Source organism: Microtus oregoni, unplaced genomic scaffold (genome assembly GCF_018167655.1).
Source record: "Microtus oregoni isolate MIOR12 unplaced genomic scaffold, Mior012 000109F_ref0000275, whole genome shotgun sequence".
Lineage (NCBI taxonomy): Eukaryota > Metazoa > Chordata > Mammalia > Rodentia > Cricetidae > Microtus > Microtus oregoni.
Genome location: NW_024544727.1, coordinates 3,277,294 through 3,298,168, shown reverse-complemented (window position 1 = coordinate 3,298,168; position 20,875 = coordinate 3,277,294). Strand labels below are relative to the sequence as shown.

Here is a 20,875-nt window from a genome sequence, read left to right as displayed (position 1 = left end):
TGTGAGTTCGAGACCAGCCTGGTCAACAAGAGCTAGTTCCAGGACAGGCTCCAAAACCACAGAGAAACCCTGTCTCGAAAAACCAAAAATAAATAAATAAATAAATAAATAAATAAATAAATAAATAAAATTATAGAAGGAAACTTTCCCAACCTAAAGAAAAACATTCCTATGAAGGTTCAAAAAGCATAACACCGAACACACTGGATCAAGAAAAAAACATCGCCTCGCCATATCATAATCAAAAAACAAAACATACAGAATAAAGAAAGAATATTAAGAGCTGCAAAGGAAAAAGGTCAAGTTACTTATGAAGGTAAACCTATCAGACTTATACTTGACTTCTCTATGGAAACCATTAAACCCAGAAGGTCCTGGATAGATGTACTGCAGAAACTAAGAGACCATGGATGCAAGCCCAGACTACTAAACCCAGCCAAGCTATCATTAACTATAAATGGAGAAAACAAAATTTTCCAGGATAAAAACACATTTAAACAATACGTAGCCACAAATCCAGCCTTACAGAAAGTAATAGAAGGAAAATCACAACCCAAAGAATCCAGCATTGCCAACACTGCACACAATAACTCAGACATCTAGAGACCCTTCACCAGCACAACTCAATGAAGGGAAACACACAAACTCTACTACCAAAAACAATAACAATAACCGGAGTCAACAACCACTGGTCATTAATATCACTTAATGTCAATGGGCTCAACTCACCTATAAAAAGGCACAGGCTAAGAGATTGGACACGAAAACAAGATCCAAAATTCTGCTGTTTACAAGAAACACGCCTCAACCACAAAGACAGACATCTACTCAGAGTAAAGGGCTGGGAAAAAGATTTATCAAGCAAATGGACCTAAGAAACAAGCAAATGTGGCCATACTAATTTCTAACAAAGTTGACTTCAAACTAAAATCAATCAGAAGAGATGGAGACGAACATTTAATACTCAGAAACAATCCATCAGGATAAAGTCTCAATCCTGAATATCAATGCCCCTAATATAAAAGCACCCACTTATGTAAAAGAAAGATTACTAAAACTCAAGACAGTCATCAAACCACACTCACTAATAGTAGGAGACTTCAACACTCCTCTCTCACCAAGGGACAGGTCAATCAGACAGAAATCTAACAGAGAAATTAGAGAATTAATGGAGGTAATAAATCAAATGGACTTAGACATCTATAGAACATTCTATCCAAATAGGAAAGAATATACCTTTTCTGCAGCTCATGGAACCTTCTCGAAAATTGACCACATACTCAGTAACAAAGCAAACTTACACAGTTACAAAAAAATATTAGTAACCAACTGTGTCTTATCGGACAACCATGGATTAAAGTTAGACTTCAACAACAATGTTACCCGCAGAAAGCCAACAAACTCATGGAAACTGAACAGTCGACTACTGAACCACACCTGGATCAAGGAAGAAATAAAGAAAGAAATTAAAGTCTTTCTTGAATTCAATGAAAATACTCAACATACTCAAACCTATGGGACACTATGAAAGAAATGCTAAGAAGAAAGTTCATAGAACTAAGTACCCACTTAGAGAAAATGGAGAAAGCACACATTGGAGACTTAACAGCCCATGTGAAAGCTCTGGAAAAAAAGAAACAGACTCACCTAGGAGGAGTAGAAGACTGGAAATAATCAAACTGAGGCCTGAAATCAACAAAATAGAAACACAGAAAGCAATCCAAAGAATCAATGAAACAAAAAGCTGGTTCTTAGAGAAAATCAACAAGACTGATAAACCCCTATCCAAACTAATCAAACGGCAGAGAGAGAATATGCAAATTAACAAGATCAGAAATGAAAAGGGAGACATAACCACAGACACAGAGGAAATTCTGAGAATCATTAGATCTTACTACAAAAGCATGTATGCCAAAAAATTGGAAAATGTAAAAGAAATCCACACTTTTTTAGATAAGTACCATATACCAAAGTTAAACAAGGACCAGGTGAACAATCTGAAGAGACTTGTTAGTTGCAAAGAATTAGAGGCTGTTATCAAAAAACTCCCTTCCAAAAAAAGTGCAGGTCCAGATGGTTTCAATGCAGAATTCTACCAGAACTTTCAAGAAGACCTAATACCTATACTCCTTAATGTATGTCACAATATAGAAAAAGAAGAGTCATTGAGAAATTTCTATTATGAAGCTACAGTTACCCTGATACAAAAACCACACAAAGATTCAATGAAGAAAGAGAATTACAGGCCAATCTCACTCATGAACATCAACACGAAAATCCTCAATAAAGTACTGGCAAACCGAATCCAAGAACACACTAGAAAAATTATCCATTATGATCAAGTAGGCTTCATCCCAGGTATGCACGGCTGGTTCAGCACACGAAAATCTATCAATGTAATCCATTGTACAAATAAACTGAAAGAAAAAAACCATATGATCATTTCATTAGATGCTGAAAAGCATTTGACAAAATTCAACATCCCTTTATGATAAAGGTCTTGGAGAGATTAGGGATACAAGGGTCATACCTAAATATAATAAAAGCAATTTACAGCAAGCCAACAGCTAACTTCAAATTAAACGGAGAGAAACTCAAACCATCCCGCTAAAATTAGGAACATGACAAGGCTGTCCACTCTCACCATACCTCTTCAATATAGTGTTTGAAGTACTAGCAATAGCAAAAAGACAACATAAGGGGATCAAGGGGATTCAAATTGGAAAGGAAGAAGTTAAACTTTCGTTATTTGCAGATGATATGATAGTTTACATAGGCGACCCCAAAAACTCCACCAAAGAACTCCAACAGCTGATAAACACCTTTAGTAATGTGGCAGGATACAAAATCAACTCCAAAAAATCAGTTGCCGTCCTATACACAAAGGAAAAGGAAGCAGAGAGGGAAATCAGAGAAGCTTCACCTTTCACAATAGCCACAAATAGCATAACGTATCTTGGGGTAACTCTAACCAAGGAAGTGAAGGATGTATTTGACAAGAACTTTAAGTCTTTGAAGAAAGAAATTGAAGAGGGTACCAGAAAATGGAAGGCTCTCACTTGCTCTTGGATTGGGAGGATCAACATAGTAAAAATGGCAATTCTACCAAAGGCAATTTATAGATTCGATGCAATCCCCATCAAGGTCCCATCAAAATTCCTCACAGATCTTGAGAGGACAATAATAAACTTTATATGGAAAAACAAAAAACCCAGAATAGCCAAAACAATCTTATACAATAAAGGAACTTCTGGTGGCAATAAAATCCTTGACTTCAAACTCTATTACAGAGTTACAGTATTGAAAACAGCTTGGTATTGGCATAACAACAGAGAAGTTGACCAATCGAATAGAAGACCTGGATTTTAACCCTCAATCCTATGAACACCTGATTTTCAATAAAGGAGCTGAAAGTACAGAATGGAAGTAAGAAAGCATCTTCAACAAATGGTGCTGGCATAACTGGATGTCAACCTGTAGAAGAATGAAAATAGACCCATATCTATCACCATGCACAAAACTCAATTCCAAATGGATCAAAGACCTCAATATCAATCTGAACACACTGAACCTCATAGAAGAGAAAGTGGGAAGTACTCTACAACATATGGGCACAGGAGATCACTCCCTAAATATAACGCTTGCAGCACAGACATTAAGGGCAACATTAAATAAACGGGACCTCCTGAAACTGAGAAGCTTCTGTAAAGCAAAGGACACTGTCACTAAGACAAAAGGCAACCTACTGACAGGGAGAAGATCTTTACCAACACTGCAACAGACAAAGGTCTGATCTCCAAAATATATAAAGAACTCAAGAAACTAGGCTTTAAAATGGGGCACTGAACTGAACAGAGAATATTCAACAGAAGAAATTCAAAATGCCAAAAGGCACTTAGGTCATGCTTAACCTCCTTAGCAATCAGGGAAATGCAAATCAAAACAACTTTGAGATATCATCTTACACCTGTCAGAATAGCTAAAATCAAAAACACCAATGAAAGCCTTTGCTGGAGAAGTTGTGGAGTAAGGGGTACACTCATCCATTGCTGGTGGGAATGGAAACTTGTGCAACCACTTTGGAAAGCAGTGTCTCGATTTCTCAGGAAATTCAGGATCAACCTACCCAAGGACCCAGCAGTACCACTCTTGGGAATATACCCAAGAGATGCCCTATCAAATTATAAAAGCATTTGTTCAACTATGTTCATAGCAGCATTATTTGTAATATCCAGAACCTGGAAACAACCTAGATACCCTTCATTGGAAGAATGAATGACAAAATTGTGGAATATATACATATTAGAGTACTACTCAGCAGTAAAAAACAATGACATCTTGAATTTTGCATACAAATGGATGGAAATAGAAAACACTATCCTGAGTGAGGTAACCCAGACCCAAAACAATGAACATGGGATGTACTCACTCATAATTGGTTTCTAGCTATAAATAAAGAACATTGAGCCTATAATTTGTGATCCTAAAGAAGCTAAATAAGAAGCTGAACCCAAAGAAAAACATATAGTCATACTCCTGGGTATTGTAAGTAGACAAGATTGCCGGGCAAAAATTGGGAACTTGGGGGTGGAGTGGGATGGGGGTAAGGGGAAATGGGGAGAGAAAAGTGAGAAGTGGAGGATGGGGGGAGCTTGGGGGAATGGGATGGTTGGGATAAAGGAAGGGTGGATATGGGAGCAGGGAAGTATATATCCTAATTAAGGGAGCCATCTTAGGGTTGGCAAGAGACTTGACTCTAGAGGGGCTTGCAGGTGTCCAGGGAGATGTCCCCAATTAGTTTCTTTGGCAACTGAGGAGAGAGAACCTGAAATGGCCCTATCCTATAGCCATACTGATGAATATCTTGTATATAACCATAGAACCTTCATCTGGCAATGGATGGAGATAGAGACAGAGACCCACACTGGAGCTGGACTGAGCTCCCAAAGTCCAAATGAGGAACAGAAGGAGGGAGAACATGAGCAAGGAGTCAGGACCGCAAGGGATGCACCCACCCACTGTGACAGTGGGGCTGATCTATTGGGAGCTCACCAAGGCCTGCTGGACTAGGACTGAATAAGCATGGGATAAAACCGGACTCTCTGAATATGACAATGAGGGCTGATGAGAAGCCAAGGACAATGGCACTGGGTTTTGATCCTACTGCATGAACTGGCCATGTGGGAGCCTAGACTGTTTGGATGCTCACCTTCCTAGACCTGGATGGAGGGGGGAGAACCTTGGACTTCCCACAGGGTAGAGAACCCTGACTGCTCTTTGGACTGGAGAAGGAGGGGAGAGGAGATGGAGTAGGGGGAAGGAAATTGTAGGTGGGGAGGAGGCAGAAATTTTTTCAATAAAATAAATTAATACATAAAAAGAAATACAAATTAATAGTCTTTTATAACAGTTAAACTTTTAGTCATGTTAGGCTTTCTGGAAGTATAGAGATATATTTCAGATGGATGGATATTTTTTAAATCTTTCAAAGACATACAGAATATGGCATTTAAAATGTTTTAAAAACTTAGGAATTTTCATGACAGTGAGCCACGTCTGCCTCTGGCAGCACCTATTATTTCAGAGAGGTTGATGGGCATTAAAGAATCTCATTATGGAATTTGCCTTCAATGTGACTAGCCATTTGGGGAAGAAACTTCTGCTGGAATTGCTTCATGGTATGTTTTATAAACTAGACATCCAGGACCCACAGAAAAATCACTGCTAAAGTTGCCTAAAGAAGGTGAGAAAATCATTCAAAGTTCCTGCTCCATGCAAGAGTCTGCCCGACATTCTGCAGGACCCACAAAAAGGTGACTAACAAACTGCCAATATAGGCAGAACTGTCTTTGAAATGTCCTGCTTCATGGAAAAGTCTGCCAGACACTATGGGCCTATAGGCTGGAGATGGATGCCCCAATGTTACAGAAGAACTTTGGGTGACTGTCCAGGCAGCAAGATGTCTTTGTCAATTCTAGAGTTTTAGAAGTTGCTTATAATGTACTTCCTGTTTACTTAGGTAGTAGTATATCCTTCTGGAGTCTTTGATGAAGTTGAAGAAAGAGCCAGTTTTATAATTATAAAAAAAAAATTAGAAGCCGGGCTATGGTGGCGCACACCTTTAATCCCAGCACTCGGGAGGCAGAGGCAGGTGGATCTCTGTGAGTTCGAGACCAGCCTGGTCTACAAAGCTAGTTCCAGGACAGGCTCCAAAGCCAGAGAGAAACCCTGTCTCGATAAAGAAAAAAAAAAGATTAGACATAAAACCTTAGACTCGAAAAGATGGAATAGATGATATAGTATTTTCCTTAACTTGCCAAGTGTAAAGGGACTAAATATTGCAAGTCTAATTCTTGCTGGATAATGGTTTCATTATATGTAATCTTGCTATGTCAAAATTGAAACCATCCTTTTAATTTAGACAGAAAATAGGAGGTGATGTGGGATTCCCCCTGTATGCTATGAAGATGTTTTATTACCATTAGTTAATAAAGAAGCTACTTTGGGCTTATGGCTTCACAGAATAAAACAAGTAGAAATTCCAAGCAGAGATAAAGGAGAAAAGAAGACAGAGTCAGGGAGATGCCATGTAGCTGCTGAAGGAGACAGATGCTGGATGGAAACTTACTGGTAGGCCACAGTCATATGATGACACAAAAATTAATAGAAATAGGTTAACTTTAGATGTAAGAGTTACTTAATAAAAAGCCTAAGCTATTGGCTAAGCAGTCTTGTAATTAAAATAATTTTTTATATTTATTGGAGGTCTGGGCATCTGTTAAATGAACAAGCAGCCTCTGTATATACCAGGATATAAGAAAATTTGCAAGCTATACAGTGTACACAAGATTAATGTTTAAATTGAATTGTCCTGTTAAACTTTCATGATTCCTTGACTACTGAGGGATCATACAAAGAAGCACAAATCAGCCTGAATGTTTCACTGTCTGAGGGAATGCAACAGTCTACCAGGAACTGGGAGGTATATTGTGACCCAGGAACCATGGACTTTAACATGAAAAACCTATGGCACAGGTCTCTCAAGGAAGTTAGGTCAGGCCAACTCCATGGTTCCCTGCAGCGCTTACAGCCCACAAAAATTTTATGACTTTGATCTCCACTCTCTGCCATTACTCTCAACATTTCCATCTTCCAGGTCCCAAAAGAACAGCTGATTAGACTTTTTGTCCAGTTTTCTGATATCTTTAGCATTCTTATAACAGTCAACATTCCCAGGTCCTTTGCAGCACTTGAGTCCCATTTTTGTTCCAAATTTCTGTTCTGTTGCTGCTATTAAATTATCTAATCAAAAGAAACTCAGGTAATGAGTAAGTTTATTTGGTTGTTAACCCTATTTCACAATTCTTACTTATGGGAGCTTAAAACAGATAATCAAGCTAAAAATAATAGCTAAAGGCAAAACATGTGAAACCATTATTTTCTAGCTTTCTCTCTTCTTTTGTCACTGTCTTGTGCTTAGCTAGCTCTCCTATCTATCCCAGAGCTGCTTGCTCAGACATATTGCCAACACAGTGGGAAAACCTTCCCATATCAATCAAAACCAACACAATCTCTCTCAGACAACTTAATCAGACATTCTGATCTAGGAATACCCTCAATTGGTGTTTTCTCAGATTACTCTAAGCTATGGCATGCTGATAGCTGAGGCTAATTAAGAGAAAAAGACAATAATATACAAAAATATTTTAAAGATCTAAAGGCAATGTACTAATAACATCAGTCACTTGACCAGCAAAAACACAAACATGAAGGTAGATATGCCAGAGAATGGAAAATGGCAAACATACAAGATAAAGAAGAAAAAACTAAAAGTGTCTCTCCACAGAAACTTCCCAAACCAATAAAAACTCAAGGAACTAATAACATGAGAAATTTTTTGAATACAAAGTTAGTGAGACCATTATTTCCCAGAAAATGAACAATATTCTTAAATTAATAAAATCAATAACACAGATGACAAAGACACAAAGACATATTATGCTTTCTTAAATAAACACTACAAGATTTTAACCAAAATCGAACTCTAAAAAATCACTGACCAGCACTCATCCTATAGACTTCAGTTCTCTCTCCTTTAACAATAACAGAAAATGGCTTGGGTGAGTAGGGATGTTCCACCAAAATTGGAGAGATTCACTTGAAACCTTCTCATGTCTTAACTTCATAGAAAATAGTTTGACTACTAAAAGGATCTCATTATCTTATAGTAAAGAATAGGATGTTTCCTAGGGTCACTTAGACACCATTTGTTTCCCATGATTGATAATTGCCTGTAAGTCTGCAGAGTGAGGAAATGAAAACATTTTTAAACAAAATGCAAGATAACAGATTTTTTAAAGGATCAGTGTACACCTAAAGCAACTTGTGTTACTCTAATTGCTTTATAAGTCAAAGTACTTTTGAAAACAAGTTTATTGTTATTTTTTGTATATATTTGTACATGAATTAGAATATCTTCCATATGTATGCAGGTGACATACAAAAAGAAGAGTTCAGGTGGCTTTGGATCTGAAATCGTAGAGTTATGAGCCTAACAACTTGAGTTAGGTATCTGAACATAGGTCATCTCCAAAATGAATATGTGATGAGCCATCTGCCAACAACCATAATGCCTTTTATCAAATAAACCAAAAGTCTCTCAGATTAACAATAACAGCAACAAAACCAAAATAAATAAAGAAGTAAATAAATGACACTTGGAAACATGATGCAGCGGTGTGTATGGTAAATTTGCATCATAAATGAATACATTACAATGATAATGCCCAACAATTTATAACAGGAAAACTGATTACAAAGCTATACTCATAGTGGAAACACCCAGAGTAATCAGTGAGATTATGAAAAAATAGTACACAGATTGACATAATATGACTTCTTGCTGGGTTGTGGTGATGCACACTTTAATCTCAGCACTCAGGCAGCAGATAAACGTGGATCTCTGTGAGTTCCAAGTCAGATGATCTACAGAGCAAGTTCCAGGACAGGCTCCAAAGCTACAGAGAAACCCTGTCTTGGGAGAAAAAAATTACCACAAAGCTACAACACTCAAGAATGTGTACAATATTTGAGAAAGAATAAAGATCATAGAGAGAAAAAGACAAGAACATAGTCAGGAAAATATCATTAACTATTAATCAAAAGATCAAAGGAAACTTAGTCAGAAAACATGTGACCTTGAACAATGTTAGCCAGCTACCTATGTGTAGAGAAATTAAATAAATAAAGACTTCACAACATTCACAAAATTACCTCAAAGTGACCATTAAACTGTTGTTTCTGACCCTACAGCTACTGGTATTTCTTCCAAACAGAGAGGCCCCATGCTCTAGAACCCTCTCTGTAAAAAGAGATGACCTCCTGCTCTGCAGCCCCTTTGGTCTTGTTGATTTGGTCTTGTTTTCAGGTAAACCCAGCCCCACTGATGCCCAATACCAAAGCAATATAGAATAATTTCTGCTTCCTGTCACATGGATTATAGCACAAGATACAGATTCTGCCCTATCTACCTGCTCAACACCATACACACCTAAGAAACCTCTGCAGCTCAGAAACTCTTTTTGTCACCTGGAACTAAATATCACTGAATGACATCATTGTGGCTAGTGGTAGCAGACAAGTTAGAAGCATTCTAATCATGTATTGCTAAAAGACAATCAACATCACCATAGTTCTACCAGCTTTTAAATTATTTAAAACATTTATAAGACAAACTTGAAAGTAGAATGTAATATTCAGAACTTCTAGAAATAAGACTATCAGTTTTCAAATCTGTCTTCCCACTGCACACTAAAAGCATGACTCTGTGTGGACACTGGACAGTGATATTACAAGTATAATATTCTACCATGCCAGGGCTGCAGAGTGTCACTCTTCCCATGAAATCCATATACAGGGAGGCACAGATGACAAAGACCACTGCCCAGGTCATTACATAGGGCAACAAAACCACAGCCTGGCTCATGGTCCATCCAAATCCCAGCAGAAATGACAGTTCAACAGACCTTCTCTGAACACCCTACACTCACCATGGCATAGCTTGTGGTATTCCTAGGGCTGGAGAGATGTCTCAGTGGTTAAGAGCACTGACTGCTTTTCCAGAGGTCCTGAGTTCAATTCCCAGCAACCACATGGTGGCTCACAACCATCTGTAATGAGATCTGGTGCCCTCTTTTGACGTGTGGGCATACATAGAGGTAGAATTTTGTATGCACAATAAAAATAAATAAATCATTAAAAAAAACAGTATAGTTTAAAAAAAACTCACTACAATAAAAGGAGAAAAGAATCCTGAAAAGAATCTGCAAGCTACCTGTCACTATTGTTCCTGATTGCTAAGACTTTCCAGAACCCCTCCTTGGCTAGGGCCACCCAACTTGGCCTTAGAATAATGTCAGCTCAACTACTGGGTGATCAAAGATCAAATGACTCAGATAGCACAGTACTTCCTCTTCTGTCCTTCCAGCCCAGTGGACAGGGCCCTAGATAGAAAGTTAGTATTTTATTAGATAATCCTCGACTTTCAAAGAGTATATCCTGTTCCTCATCCAAAGCACAGGGTCCCTTTGTGTGCACATCCTATTACACTATCAAAGTGCACTGCAGTCAACCTATCGCCTCATACCTGGGAAATCTTGCAGCAAAACACAGGTCACATTTACAACTGCTTTAATGAAAAGTGGGCCATGAATTAGAAGACACTGAGGGATTGGAATGTGGTAAGGTTTAGGAACAGGAAAGAGAATATGGATACAATACTGGAAAGAACCTGTAAACTATCTCCTACTGGTGCTCCTAATTGTCAACCAGAGTCCCTCATTAGCTAGGCCCACCCAGCTGGGCTTCAAGGCATTGGCAGTTACCCTACTGGGTAACTGGGGGGGGGGGGGGTGAGCAGAAATCAAATGTCTTAGAAAGCAAAAATCCTCCAGGTTTGTCCTTCCACACTATGGTCAGACAAGATCCTAATCTGGAAATTTTGTGATTTAGTAAAATCTTCCATTTTCCCAGAGCACTTCCTGTTCCTCCTCCAAGGCACATGGTCCTATGTGTACACTTTCCATTACACACTCAAGGTCCAGAGTAGCCAACCCCTTACTTCATAGCTGGGAGGTCTTGCAAACAAACACAGGTCAAAAACAGTAATTGTTGTTAAACAAAAAGAAGCCATGAGAATTAGAACACAACAAAGGGTCTATGGGAGGGCTTAGAGGCAAGAAAGAGATAGTGGATATAATGTATTTATAATCCTGAAAAATTTTGTTAAAAAGTTGAAACAGATTTTATGATCGTGTGCTCCAAAGACCAGGGATTTGTACTAGAGCACACCAAGTACTACTCACATCATTTCTCTCAAAGTGTACATTTTAACCTGGAAAATAAATTATGGTAGACAGGGCCACACCATTTTATGCAGCTCTTCTATTTTACTTGAACTACTGTAACTACAGTAATTTGGTTTAATGATAAGTTAAGCTCTTTATATAAATTCCTGTATGCATGGTCTGTGGACCCATGGAATGGCAAGTCAGCACATTTATAGAACATTTTAAATTGATTACCTCACTACTCACTGTTAATGTCAACTACTGTCACAGCAGGAAAGCTTTTGTCCTCCTTCTTGCCCATCCTTTGTCTGTTGTGACTACACTGGCTTTATAGTTGACCAGTGAACTCAATTCTTACACAGGTCCCACTTCACTTGTAAATTCACAATAAAATCTAGAGAAGTTGGAGGATACTCATTCACTGATCTATTTCTCCTTCACATAGTCCAGTCAAGATCCAGCATGATAGGAGTTCCAGGACTGTTTTTGCAGCACTATGTAGCAGAGGCAGGATTAGGTGTTCACAGCAATTCTCACTTACATAGTATGATGCAATCCTGAGCTATAGGAGACATTAATCTAAACCAGTTTTCTCAATCTTCCTAGTGCTTGCCTCTTTAATACAGTTACTCATGATGCAGTGATCTCCCCACATATAAAACGATTTTCACTACTACTTCATAAGTATATTTTGCTGTTATGAATTATAATATAAATATCTGTACTTTTTGATGGTCTTAGGCCTGTCCTGTGATAGGTTCATTTGATCCACCAAAATGAGTCATGACCCACTAAGTTGAGAATCACTGATCTAATCTGATATAAATAAAAAAAGAATAAATAAACAGCTCTTAAAAATAAAATAAAATTCAAAACCTGGGAAACATTAGAAAATACAAACAAAGATTATGGCAGTTATGACTTTGAAGAAAATGAAATCTAAAATATGACAACCATTAATTGACTTCTTAAAAAAATAAAAAAAAAATTTGAACACTTATTATTATCGATTATGCTCTCCTTCTTCACAGTTTAGCAGTGGAGTGATACTCTACAAAGGAGAAACCATTTACGAGCTCCACAAAATTAACTACAGATGGATCCTAAACCTAAATGCTAAATAAAAGTGCAGAACTTCTGAAGATACTGGAGACACCAGTAGGCTCCGAGTTTGGAAAATTTGGTGATATCTCTCCACATGTGACAACATAAGCACTACAGGCCCCACTATTTGCAGCTCCCAAAGCTCTGCTCTGTGCACACACAACCCAGGCAGTGAGTTGCAAGGATCACTTAGGACTACTTAGGATGAGACAGGAATACACTAAACTCTGTTTGTCCACTGGCTCCCACCCAGCCAGGGAAAAATTTACCACATTGGTCACAAGCCTCAGCAGGCCACTCCACCTAGATTGGGGACAGCAGCCCCTCACCCGCCAAGCCCAGCCACTCCTCCGCACATGGGAAGAGCAGCCAGGTGCTCCAAGGCTGGCATATCCTCCCAACCTGGGCACTTTGGCCCCTTACTCTCCTTGGCCCACCTCTCCTCCCATTCTGGAGAGCAACCACTCACTCACCATAGTGCAGCTGCCTAGCTGACAAACTTTATCCCCACACGGGATCACAAGGCACAGTGCATGAGACTGTGATTTCTTCAGGAAGCACTAAACCGGAAGCCTGGCTCCCGGAAGAAGCCTCCCATTTGACTGGTGGAGGATCTGATTGGCTAGTGAGGTCTGAGTGACAGAACCAGGTGAGCAGAAGGGACTCAGCACAGCATTCCCAGCACTAGCTGCTAATCTACAGAAAGACAAATCCCAGATTGGCTGGAGATCTAAGTCAAGTTCAACAGCAAGTCTCATGCAAAGGTAAATCAATGGGTTTGGTTTTAAAAGGAAGTATACAATCAGACAATGTTGCACCAGAAGAACATTGGGTAAAACAAAGAATATTATAAACAAAGTTCACAGTGGTGTTGGAACTGATAACCACAGCTTTCACCCTTCTGTGAAGTCTTTGGTTCTGAGGATCTGAAACAACCCTTTTCCAAAGGCCTTGGCCCCACATCTTTACCAGCTCTCCCAAGCATATTCCTGAGATTAGAAACAGAGCTCTGTTGTTGCTCTATACATCATTGCCTTAGAGAAACCTCCCAAAGCCTAGGCAGGTTGCCAAAGTCAGAGAGGCCTAGTTTCAAGTATTTTCTAGAAGTTCTGCACTTAGCACTTGACATTTAGGTGTAAGGCCCATTTGGAGTTAATTTGTGGAAGTTGTAAATGGGGTCTCATGTACTGTGTAGTACTCCACTACTCAGTCACAATGTAGAAGACTAGAATTGGTGATATAAAGGATTGACCAATCCTTAGAGAGTAAGCCACACAATATAGAATTTAGCTGAGGGAGGGCTGGCTCTGAAATACACCCAAAGACAAGTAGAATGTTAATCAGGACTATTAGAGATTTTGATCCAAAGATGTAAATGTTTATTTAACTTTTGTGTATACATGTCTGTAGTGAAAAAAGCAAATGAGATGCTCACCCATAGAAAGGATAGAGAGTCTGCCTGTGTAACTATCTAGAGTAAGCTGGAGCATCACAGTTTTAAGAGGGATTTCTTAATTGTGCTGGACTGGATCAATTCCATGATATTTTGTTATGTATTTGCTGTTTCTTGATATCAACTACATACATTAAAACCCAAAAGCATGGTTATAGTAGTGAAATACCTAGATAAATCCAGACCCTCCCAGCAGGGAGAAAATAGCCAAAAATCTAAACAGGAAGAGAAGAATCAGGAATCTAGGATTAGCCAGTTCAGTGACTATGTTTCAGGAACTAGCTGAAGATAAAGTTAGATTGTAATCTTGAGAGTGATCTTGAGAGGCAGGGAGTTGCCCCCTTGTAACCATCACTGGTCTTTCAAAATTTTCTCTGACCATTTTGGATTACTGGGCTGTGGTTTCTTCCCTTAAAAACTTCTTCTCCCAGTCACTCAGGGTCAAACTCTTCCCCTGCATTGGTTATGAGTCTCAGCTCCAGTGCACTGGTTCCCATCTCCTCGATTAAAGCCTCCTGTGATTGCAGCAAGGATGGTCCCTCATGAGTTACTGGGGTGGGGGTCATGTTATCCCAAGACTTGAGTGAGAGTCTCCCCACCACTGGGGGTCTTTCAGTAGTAATGCCATGTATCATATGAATAATGTATTGTGTTTTATCTAAGGTTTAGTTGAACAGTTTATACCTAGGAAATACTAATTTATTACATTATCATATACAGTTTCTATTCAGTTTTCTTTTGTTGTTACTCAGCACTATCTGAAGACAAACAATTGGTACCTTCCTATGGTCACCTGTGACTGCTTACAAAGGATGACCACCACCGGGTTCACTGATTGTTAATATTCCATCGTGGAAGAAAGTATCCCCTCCATCTGAGTACACAGCCTCTTTTCCAGGCAACTATATGCAATTCATCCCTAATGACATGTGCCCTTCTGGTTTTAGGGATGAACTAGAGTACATAGCCTGGGAAAGACTTGGGAGGGTGTACATTTTGTGCATTCACCTATGAGAAAGCCATCTTTGAAAGTGGGAATTTACCTTGAGTGCTATCAGGCTTACTTCATATGTTCACTGAGAAATGTAGTGTAAGGGAGAATATATGGGCAGTGGAAGTGTAGAGAGAAGGTAAGCTCCACATATGCAGCTATTGGAGAGCCATTGTATATACTGGATGGAGAAGTGCCTGTGTGACTGCTTTTGGGTATCTTAGTTAGAGCTTCTATTGCTGTGTAGAGACACCATGACCACAGCAACACTTATAAAGGAAAACATTTGATTGAGGCTAGCTTACAGTTTCAGAGGATTTAGTCCATTATCATCATGGCGGAAAGTATGGTGGATGTAAGCAGAAATGGTGCTGGAGAAAGAGCTGAGTGTTCTACATCCAGATCAGCAGGCAGCAGAAAGTGATTATGACATAGTTCAACAAGGCCACACCTCCTAATAGTGCCTCTCCATGGGACTTTGGGGGTCATTTTGATTCAGCCAACCACAGAATCAAAACCCTTGTATGTACCTTTTCAACCATGCTCAGTAAGTAAGCTCAGTAAACTCACTGGTTGTTTCCCCAGGATGGACTTTGGTGAAATTGTAGTTTGTATCTTCATTGGGAATTATGGGTTATGGGATAGAAATTGCTTCTGCCCCTTCCATGGGGGAGAAAATTCTCACAACAGATCATAAATATACTTGTTAATTTTCCTACTTATTATGATATTAGCAAAAAGAAAGCACTCCATAAAAGAACATGTTAGAAGAATATAAATATGTAAATGACCATAGTAAAAAAGGACTTAGATTATGAACATGATTATGACTAGATAGCTCTGGGATAAAGAAGACTGGAAAGGTTTTACAAGCTATGAAGGTCTGAGTAAGTTGATTAAGGTACATAAGGATGAGACTTAGGAATCATTTATTTATTAAAGTTTGCAAGGTCAGATTCCAACTATTTCAAGGAGTGGTTGAAAGGTGTGCCAAAGAAGGTTTATTGAGTTGTGTCTGTCTCTTGAAGTATTATAAAGTAGTTAAAAGTACAAAACTAGTTTAAAACTGATCTTCTAGGTGTTTAATAATCATTCTTAGAAGCTATTCTAAGGTCATTACAGGGACCAAAAGGGGGAATATTTCTCTCATTTCTGTACAAGATCAGTGAGGTCCATAGGAACAAAGGCTATCTATTGATCATTTATTGTCCTGTTCATGGAGGCCATGGAGAACCCAATCGATGAATTGGAATCATTATCAAGTGTACAAAAGGAGGATCAATGTGGGAAAGATTTCTTCAAGGCTTCAAAGGAAGCCACAGTACATAAAGCAAAGCTTTTGACTTATCCTCACATTGATGGACAACTGATAACAGAGAGACATGAAAAATCTGAGGTTCCTACCAAGCACAAGTGACCTCTAAAGACTAGATGCTCAACTGGCATTGACAACACAGAAAGAAAGATTAATTTTTGACACCTGCATTGGCCTTCAGTACTCAAGAAGAAATTTTAATGAAAGGATAAGAGGATTGCTAACAACACAACGGTTCACACTCCACAGACATTAGATGTAAGTCTACATGAGATGTTAGTTAGATAGCAAATCTCAGAAATATTTTCTCTTTTTTTAGATTTATTTATTATGTATACAAGTTTCTGCCTCCATGTATACCCACATGCCAGAGAAGGGCACCATATCTTAATACAGATGGTTTGGATCCACCATGTGGTTGCTGGGAATTGAATTCAGGACCTCTGGAAGAACAGGCAGTGCTCTTAACCACTGAGCCATCTCTCCAGGCCCATCAGTAGTATTTTCTTGATAAAAAAGATTCAGTGCAGATGTGAGACATCAGACATTAGCTACTTGAATACCTGCACACAGCGAAGGACAGGCCCACGGTTGTTTTAACCTCCAAATTAAATGATGCTAAATACCTCTCCTCTCCCTATCCAGAAGTCACATGGGAAGGGCATCATGCTGACTTTTGGCTGATGAAACAGGTGTAAAAGGTTGTGACAGTTGCTTGTGGGCTCATCACTCTAGAGACCAAATGTAGAAGTTAAATGGAAACCTCTAAACAGATGGAAGCTATTGTGAGTTCATCAAGAATGTCTTATGGACTTTGGATATGTTATTGCTTCCCAGACAATATTACATCTTCCCAGACAACTATGTCTACATTTGAGACTTTGGTCTTTACAAGAGGCTCTATGGAAGGGTATCTTAATACTACCACCTGCTGCCCCAAATTCAGCTGAAACAAACCAGAACAGTCGTTGCCCCAATGCCATAATGGTAGTTAGTGTTACCTCTTCATAGGAAGGTGGGATAAGATCTGGAGGTAGAAATCAACTATACAATTTAGGAAAACTAACAACTCGCATGGCTCCCTATTGGCTCCCTCATGGATCACAATATACTCCCACTGGTGTTCCTGATTGCTAGGCTTGCCCAGAGGCCCTCAATAGCTAGAATTGCCCAACTGAGCCTCAAGGCAGTAGCTGTTCCCTTACTAGATAAGTAGAAATCAAATGACTAAGCCAGCACAGCCCTTCCCAGCTCTGCCTTTCCACCCTAGGGGAAGACAGGGCTCTAGTCTGGAAAATTGGTATTTTAGTAGAAACTCTTCCAGTCTCTCAGAGCACTTCCTGTTCCCCTTCCAAAATATGGCATCCCTAGCATGTGTGTTCCATTGTAGAGTCACTGACCAGTGTAATCAATCCTTTCCCTCATAGCTCAGATATTCTGAAGCCAATCCTAGGTCACATTAAAACAGCAACTCGCAGGGCAGTGATGGCGCATGCCTTTAATCCCAGCACATGGGAGGCAGAGGTAGGCGGATCTCTGTGAGTTTGAGGCCAGCCTGGTCTATGAGAGCTAGTTCCAGGACAGGCACCAAATCTACAGAGAAACCCTGTCTCAGAAAAAAAAAAAAAAACAGCAACTCTTTGTAGGGATAAGTCCCGCCCCTTAAGGGGCATGTTCACCTCGGGCTAATGTCTGCCTATAAATTTGGCGAGCGTGCTCCGAGCTGTCTCTTCTGCTTTCCTGGTCTCCGCGGGAAGGGTGGTTCTGTAAGTCTATTTCTACATTAAAACTATATATGTTTTTACAATCTGTCTGCATTCGTTTACGCCATTACATTTTGTCGTCCAACGTCGGGCTATTTTGCCCCCAACTCAAGCGGGTAGCCCGCTAGCTAACACAGCACCCTCCCGGGTGCTGTTTTTCAGTTCGTTACTCCGGCCCCAGTGCCCAGTCCAAGATATACTCGGCCACACAGGCCCATTCTGCCTGCCTTGGCTAAGTTTTGCAGCGGAACCCCACTGCCCAAATTGGCAGAAGCTCAAGTACCTGCAGTTTTGCAACAAAAACTGCCACAGCTTCAGATTTGGTCTGATACAAAGTGACTAGACCGGGCAGTGGTGGCGCACGCCTTTGATACCAGCACTTGGGAGGCAAGGGCAGGCCAATCTCTGTGAGTTTGAGGCCGGCCAGGCAGTGGTAGCACACGCCTTTAATCCCAGCACTTGGGAAGCAGAGGCAGGTGGATCTCTGTGAGTTTGAGGCCTGCCAGGCCCTGGTGGTGCACACCTTTAATCCCAGCATTTGGAAGGCAGAGACAGGCGGATCTCTGTGAGTTCGAGGCCAGCCTGGTCTACAAGAGCTAGTTCTAGGACTGGCTCCAAAAACACAGAGACCAACACTGACAGGAACCGATCATTGCAGGTAAAAAATTTTTCTTTTATAAATAAAATGTCTGAACACATTACTGTTCAAGAATTTAACAGTTTTTTAATTGTACCATGTGGAGATTTTACAAGAGGTGTCTATCACCCCACATCTATGGATCCTTCTGGGATTCGTAGTTTTCATTGGCACCAAATGGTTTGATAATAGAAATATGATAAAGTCTTTAGGAGACGAATCCAGGATTCTTAAGGCAGAGACTGAACGCTTAAAAACAATTGAGAATGATAACAATCTTCTCAAGAATCAGTTTGAAGTTCTCCAGGCTGATAACAATCTTCTCAAGAATCAGTTTGAAGTTCTCCAGACTGATAACAATCTTCTCAAGAATCAGTTTGAAGTTCTCCAGGCTGATGTTAAGGAGAAATTCATTACTATGGAAGAGGGAACAGCTGATCTGGATAGAAAGGTTCAGTCCCTTTCTGTAGGAACTGAAACATTAGTGGCTGATATTAAGGAGAAATTCAATACTATGGAAGAGGGAACAGCTGATTTGGACCATAAGATTCAGTCCCTTTCTGTAGGAAATGAAACATTAACTGAGAGAATCAAAACTGCTGAATGTGACAATAGGATTTTGTCTAAAGCTTATGACAGATTGACGGAAAGATTATCAATACAAGAAGGCACGGTTTATGCCATAAAAATTATGTCCAAAGATGAGATGTTATCTCTAACGGACAAACTTCATACTTTAGAATCCTCAATGAAGGCTTTGGAACATAATTCTGGAGAGGAGATTCAGACATTGCAGAAGGCAATGGTGAATAGAATTGAAAAGATTGAGGAATTTCTAAATTCTGATGAAGAAGAGCAAAGGGTAGAAAGGCAAATTAACTACATCTGTGGGTAAATCTCTCCGGGACAATTTCCACAAAGCTCTACCTACAGCTCTACCTGCCTTTCCAGTAATAACAACAGAGAAGGTGATTGCTTCCAAAAACCCTAGGGTCATCAAGGAGGATACATGGGAGCCTGTCCATATGAATGACCTCAAGGAAATTAGACAGGCTGTTATGACTTTTGGGATGCAAGCATCTTTTGTTAAAGAGATGCTAAGATCTTGGGCCACAACAAGCAGAGCAACCCCCTCAGACTGGCTCCAGCTGAGCTCTGCGGTACTCGAGAGTGGACTGCAATTGAAATGGCAATGCTTATTCAGGCAAGAGGCTAGACTCTTAGAACAGCAGGAAAAAGCGAAGGGAATTGGCATTTCCCTAGATCAAATTCTAGGTGAAGGGCTCTTTTCCGACCCTCAGGAACAAGCTAATTTGGATGAAAACACACTCTCCATGTGTACTACAGCAGCCTTAAGGGCTTGGGACAGGGTACAAGACCCAGGACAGAGAATGGAATCATTTGTCAGAGTTAAACAGGGTCAGAGAGAAACCTTTAGTGACTTTTTACAAAGATTAACTAAGGCTGTACAAATAGGGATATCTGACCCAGAAGCAAGACGTATAATGATTGAGTCTTTGGCTTATGAAAATGCAAATGTGGAATGCAAAAGGATTTGGGGGCCTTTAAAGCTCAGATCAGCGCCCTTGGAAGAATGGGTCTTGCATACACTGAATGTTGACACATTTGACTATGGCACTGAAGCATGGGTAGAAGAAGCAATTTCCAATGGTAAAAGGAGACACCAGAATACCAAATGTTTTAATTGTGGCAAAATGGGTCATATGAAAAGGAATTGTAGACAATGGATTTTCAGAAATAATAATAATAATAATAATGATAATGCATCTTTCAGAAATAATAATAATAATAATGCATCTTCTAGAAATAACAGAAATAGGAGGACTCAGCCTTTAGGTTTATGTAGAAGATGTGGAAAGGGCAGACATTGGACGAATGAATGCAGGCCTACAAGAGATAGACAAGGCAACCTGATACAGCCGGGAAACGTGAGAGGGGGAACCTCACAGGCCCTCATGGCAAACATGGTTCAGTCATATCCAGTTTCTGCAGAGAACGTGCCTCATCAGGACAATTAGGAAGGCCCATGCCTACTGTTACAAGCAATAATGATCAGAAAGATAAGTTACGTGTGTTTTGGCAAACTTCTATAAATGATCAAAGACCTAAACTGAGAGTGTGTGTAAATGGCATTTTTATTACTGGCCTGCTGGACACAGGTGCTGATGTAAGTATCATTACCCCACAATCTTGGCATCCGTATTGGCCTCTTCAGAATGTAAATGTTCAGCTCCTGGGAATTG

General features: G+C 39.8%; 1 protein-coding gene across 1 annotated transcript in view; it reads right to left on the bottom strand.

Annotated features, from left to right (window-relative positions):
- LOC121443590 (zinc finger protein 431-like) overlaps positions 1–12,990 on the bottom strand; it is a 28,173-nt gene extending 15,183 nt beyond the window's left edge. Inside the window, exon 1 of the mRNA XM_041645405.1 lies at positions 12,926–12,990. Coding sequence (XP_041501339.1) covers positions 12,926–12,928 — 3 coding nt within the window. The 5' untranslated portion in view covers positions 12,929–12,990. The remainder of the gene's footprint in view (positions 1–12,925) is intronic.
- Positions 12,991–20,875: the final 7,885 nt, after the last annotated feature.